This window comes from Populus euphratica, unplaced genomic scaffold, assembly GCF_000495115.2.
Source record: "Populus euphratica unplaced genomic scaffold, PopEup_1.0 scaffold496.1, whole genome shotgun sequence".
Lineage (NCBI taxonomy): Eukaryota > Viridiplantae > Streptophyta > Magnoliopsida > Malpighiales > Salicaceae > Populus > Populus euphratica.
Window position 1 is genome coordinate 168,091 of NW_011500373.1, and position 5,486 is coordinate 173,576.

General features: G+C 33.2%; 1 protein-coding gene across 1 annotated transcript; it reads right to left on the reverse strand.

The window, feature by feature from the left end:
• Positions 1 to 3,247: 3,247 nt before the first annotated feature.
• Positions 3,248 to 5,125, reverse strand: LOC105114164 (clathrin coat assembly protein AP180-like). The gene has a single exon (XM_011010632.1). It carries the CDS (start codon positions 5,123 to 5,125, stop codon positions 3,248 to 3,250), a length of 1,878 nt encoding a protein of 625 aa, XP_011008934.1.
• Positions 5,126 to 5,486: the final 361 nt, after the last annotated feature.

Genomic DNA, 5,486 nt, shown 5'->3' on the forward strand with positions numbered 1-5,486 from the left:
TTGTTGTTGTTGTATTATTGTTAGCTATAATTTATACAATTAACTTCCCTGTGGTTTGACCCCGGTCTTGCTGGGTTATTTATTACTTCAAAACTCCTGCATTTGGGAGAAGACATCAATCTTTTGGTCGTGTCAGCTAGTAAGACTCTTAAAATTTTAATTACATGAGAGATAAATTTGACAAACACACTAAGTGTTTTTATGCATCATAACATCCATTATTATTACTCTATGTTTTAAAAAACTCTCATTTCCTATACATTTTTAAGATCTCTAAATCACAATATTAATGGTTTTTCAATTGTCCTTTACTAACTATGAAATCAATAAGGAAAACTAATGAAGAACACTTTTATCAATAATTTCAAGTTCAAATTGAAGAGTTACAGATTTCTTCTTCAATTGTTTTTTCTCTTCATCACCATACTTGTCTCTCAAGTTCCTTGACACAATCAAAAAATTAATATCTTCTTCCAAATATAAGAGTGTTAAGCAATACATAACCTAGGAAGACCGGGATCAAACTACAAGGAGGTAAACTATATAAATTACAAACAATAACATAACAATAACAATAACAATAATAAGTTAAAGAGGATTTTAAGACGTAAAATTAATATGAAGATTAAATAATGATAAAAATAGTTGTTTAGATTAGAAGAACCACTAATGGTATTTCAAATAAGTATAATATAAACTATTTTTATTACATTAAAAACCACACATAAAGAAGATTCCAATGGGATGATTTATCCTTTATAGTTAATTATAAATTTTTAACATGATCATATTAATTATCTTATTTAAGTAATACCAAACTTTTAAATATTATCAAGAATTCATGATGCTAACTTATGTTAACAATAAATTAAGTTCCTTTCATAGCACAGGTGTAAGTTATACCACATGGTTAGCTATAAAAGTACCAAACATTTATTATACAACACAAATCTAGATTAACTATTTAACAAGCAAGATATTAAGAATTAGTAAGATAAAAAGATAAGACATGTTAACACAAATCTTGGATATAAACATTGAAGTCCATGTTGAATTTATATTATACATATTCTAACATCATTAGTGAAACCTTTTTCACCTTGACATAATAAACTTAGCTAAATATTTGGACTGCTAGAACTCGAGATATGGGTTGAACACTAAACAGTGTCTAGGCTGTAGAACAGATTCTGACTTCTCTATTGTTACTAAAATTTGAACTTGAAAATGACCTTTCTGAATCTTGCATTCCCATGAAAATTTTAGATCCATGTCTTAATTTTTCATCTATATAGAGCAGACCCAAATCCAAGTTCTACAACTCCAAATATGACCCAATGATTGAACAATGTTTCATTTTGGACTGAACTAGTATCTCTTTTCTAAGCTTAGCTCTCTCTTTGTCTTCTTAATTTTAGTAGTTAAACTCATCAATCAATCATTTTATTTATATGATAGACCTACATTTAAGATGAATATTTACCATAAATTAAAGGTATCTTATATTATTAGACATGTTATTATAAAACTTGCTCTAGTTAAGGAGTTATTGATACTTTAAGTGCAAAATGATAATATAAAACCTTGATAAAAATATACTTTTAAATTTTAATCATTCCTCTCCTCTAACCAAGCTTGTTAATTTTTGCCTAAAAGTGTTTCTCTCCTCACGAACTTACTTACAAGCTTTAATCTCATAATTTGATAAGATTTCTCAAATGATTTTTTAACAAAGGTAAGAGAGAAACCTCTTTCTCTAGTTTTAGTTGTTCTTCAACATAAATAGTAGCAACAAGTATAGTGGTATTAGGTTTTGTAAGTCAATTACTATTATACCCTAACTTATCCTCTATAAATTTTGGTTTGTTGCATTAACTCAATACTATATCTTTATTTTCAAGATCTTTATGAACTTTGATTGGCCTCAAATTTTAACTCAAGGTAAAACATTATGTCTTAAGACCCCATGTAAACTTTCAGTCTGATCCAACGGTCGGATGGAGAGATACATTCAATATTGTAAAATTGGATAGTTGAAAACTTCACATCAAAAATCCGAATTTTGCATACCATATAATTTACTTAAATCATATTGGATCTTAGAATAAGTATTGGAGGTTCCTATTCATAAGTTATTTTCTTAGTTTCTTAACACTTTTAGTCCCAATAGTGTGATTGTGAGAGCATTATACTAAAATTCAATATTTATTGTGCAAAGGGTCATGCATTGACTTATTTGACAGTTCCTTCTATTTTACTTATGATAGCACCTAATTTATAAAATTTTCTCCTTCAAATTATTATTTTTACCTCGTCATGGAGTTTTCATGATTTATCGTTAACTTTAACTAATATTTCATGTGCTATTTTATTACTTTAGCTTCTCTAAATTTTAAATTAATCTCTCGAAAATGTTTGTCTCAATTCATAAGATTTTTTCCCCTAATTTATAATTTTTTCAATTAATAGTTACCCTTTTTAACTCAGATTTATCTATTTTTAACTGAGAGTTTACAACAAATATTGATCCCTTTTACGAGTACTTTTCAAATACTGAACTTAACTCAAAAACAAGGTTTTTTTTTTTAAATGGAGGAGATTGATATAGAATAATTATGCCAAGAGTTAATAGACTAAATTGACAAGGTCAAGCCATAAAAATATCCTCACAGAAATACAAAAGACATATGATATAAAGTCTGAAGTTACTATTTTTCTATTTTAATTAATTTTTTAGTTAATTTTAGATTTTAATTATTTGTTACCTGCTTAGTTTAAGAATTTTAATTTAATTTGTATTTTATTATTTATAAATTCTAAAGCTAGATGGATTTTATTAGTTGTGAAAATTTTAATTAGAAATTATTTTCTATAAAGGATTAAAACTATTATAAATAGAAGGTGTCTATTTTATTTTTAGAAGATCCAAGCTATTATTTAAATTTAATAAAAATACCATATAAATAGATTTCTTTATAATCAAGTTTGTAACCTTATAACTTAAGAATTCTAATTTTATCTTTGCTATACATTGTATAAATTAAAAAAAAGTACAAAAATGATTATTTTCCTATTGAATCCAGTTTTAAATTATTGACACCATGCCGTGACTCTAGTTGTTGTGCTTGGTTTTTGCCAAAAAAAGAGAAAAAAAGAAAAGGAAAAGGAAAGGCTGATCGACTTTGTTAACTATACAAAATCACAAAAATATTAAAGTTTGCGGCATTCCATGCTTCCGTTTCGCATATCAAGACATATTCTTTGCTATGATCTTGTCCTGGTTCTGCAGCCAGAGTTGTTGCTGTTGCAACAGATTTTGTTGATCCATGGATACATTAGATACATGTCCAGCAGCCATTGTAGTAAGGCATGGTGCAAACGGATCGTCTTGATTGTGCAATCCCGCCGCTGTATCAGGATTTTGGTCGCTGAAGGTTGGGGTAGCCTGAAATGTAGGGGCGACTGAAAACATCTCATTGACTGGACATATTGATTGGCTGTCTGTGGTGGCAACAGTTGCTGGTATTTCAGTTATATCTTGTAAAAATGGATTGTATTGGTGATCTGGCAGTGAAGCTTGATCAATGATATTGTCAACGATCGGGGGCTCAAATCTACTGTCTACATGAGCTGAACCATGATCAAAGAAATTGCTCATGGCGTTGGGCTCAAATCCGATGGTTGGATCCGGTGATGCTTGCATTGACTGGTTTGCTGTCTCTGCTAGGACAGCCTCCCAACAGTCGCTTAGACCGGTGTTGGAGTCCAATGCTGAGGTTCGCTGACCTGGTTCTGGTTCTTGTTTTTGTTCTTGTTCTTTCTCTTGCTCTTGGTCTTCTGGTGGCCAGCCATCCAAAGATACGAGATCAAAAACACTATTTGTCGCACTTATTGCTCCTTGATCAATGGCTGATGAATGAATCGAGCTAGAATCAGCAGTGCTAAGGATATCTTCAGTCTGAGATTGTATCTCAAACTGCTCCAAATAATGATCCGTGGACATCGATGGGCTCGTTCCCATATCCGTTGCACTCATGAGATCCTCCAGTGAGGTGCATTGTGAGCCAAATTCAGATCCTTTCTCTGAAGATTCCTCCCACCTGCCATACCTATCAGTGCTTGAAGAAGAATCGTTGTTTGGTGGTGATGGAAGAAGCACATGTGCTGGCGATTTAACATTTGTAGGGAAGGAAGACTGATCTCTTAAGAATTCTTGTAATGTTTCTATAAGCTCCTGTGATATCGTCTGCACACTTGGGTACTCAGAAGTTCGTCCAACCCCAAGGCCTTTACACAAATCATAAAAGGAGCATAGCTCTTCAAATTGTTTTGAGGCCATGACACAAGTTTGGAAGGCATTGACACAATACTGTGGTTGTAACTGAAAGAAACTATCTAGAAGAAACGCAAGTCCATCGGAAATGTCACGATAGAGATCAAAACTCTCTTGCACGATTGCATAAAAAGAAATCTGCACCAATCTGTTTGTCTTAGCTGCACCCGTTGGTCTAGCTGCAACTGCTCTATCAAGCAATTTTTGCCAGCAGGAGAGCTTTTCCAGCAACATTGCCGGCTTCATTTCAGAAACTGAATCGTTGCCGCGTCCGCTTCTTGGATGGCTATTTTCCCGCTCTCGGTTTGTAAATCTTCTTTGAAGTTTACCGGTGAGAAAGCAATCCAACCGCTCGTCAAGATATATAGCAAATGTTCGAACAAAGGCAGTGTAGTCCCAGGGTTTCGATTTGGAGTCGTCTCGAAAGCTTGAAATATTGAGAATCTTGGCTCCACGCTTCATTGCAACAAGGACCTCTTTGGGGAAGTAAGGATCACCATCTTGGAAAATTCGGAGAACAAGCATAAGAGACTTAAGAGCAACGATCCAATTTCGTGTCTTGCCAATCCTCTTGGCAAGAGCTTGGGCACAGACTGCTGCATAGACTTTATTGGAGGAGATCAGGCTGCGCACCTCGTTAACGTAACGTTCATCAACTGGGACTTCATCATGTCTGGTGGCCTTAAGAATTAAGACTTCGAGGTTTGATGCATTGGAGCTAGAAACCTTGGCAAGGCTAATGCTGGTTTTGTCTTTCACAGCACCGATAGCCTTCCTTAATTTGCTAGGCATGATGTTAAGCGACAATCCTTTTCCACTACAAACCTTAATTTGTTTCACTTTCTATTTTCCACGAATAAAATTCTCTTCTTTGTGACTTTCTTGAATGATACTTGGGATTCTTCAGCTCGGAAGGAAATTCTTGTTTCAAGGATGCAAGCAAAAGTTTGATGGTGGAGGCAACGCAAATGCCTTGAGACTCTCATTTACCTGTAGGCTTCGCTAATTCTCGTAATTTTCGTTGACTGAGCGCTAAAACCGTTTGCTATTCTTGACTTTGCAGACTTTAATTTCGTGCTCCATATAATAACTCTTTCCAGAGTTTCCATATATGCATCATAGCACCTCCAATATATATATATATATATATATA

Excerpts from the sequence above, each read along its gene's own strand:
- LOC105114164 (XM_011010632.1), bottom strand. The coding sequence starts at position 5,125 with ATGCCTAGCAAATTAAGGAAGGCTATCGGTGCTGTGAAAGACAAAACC.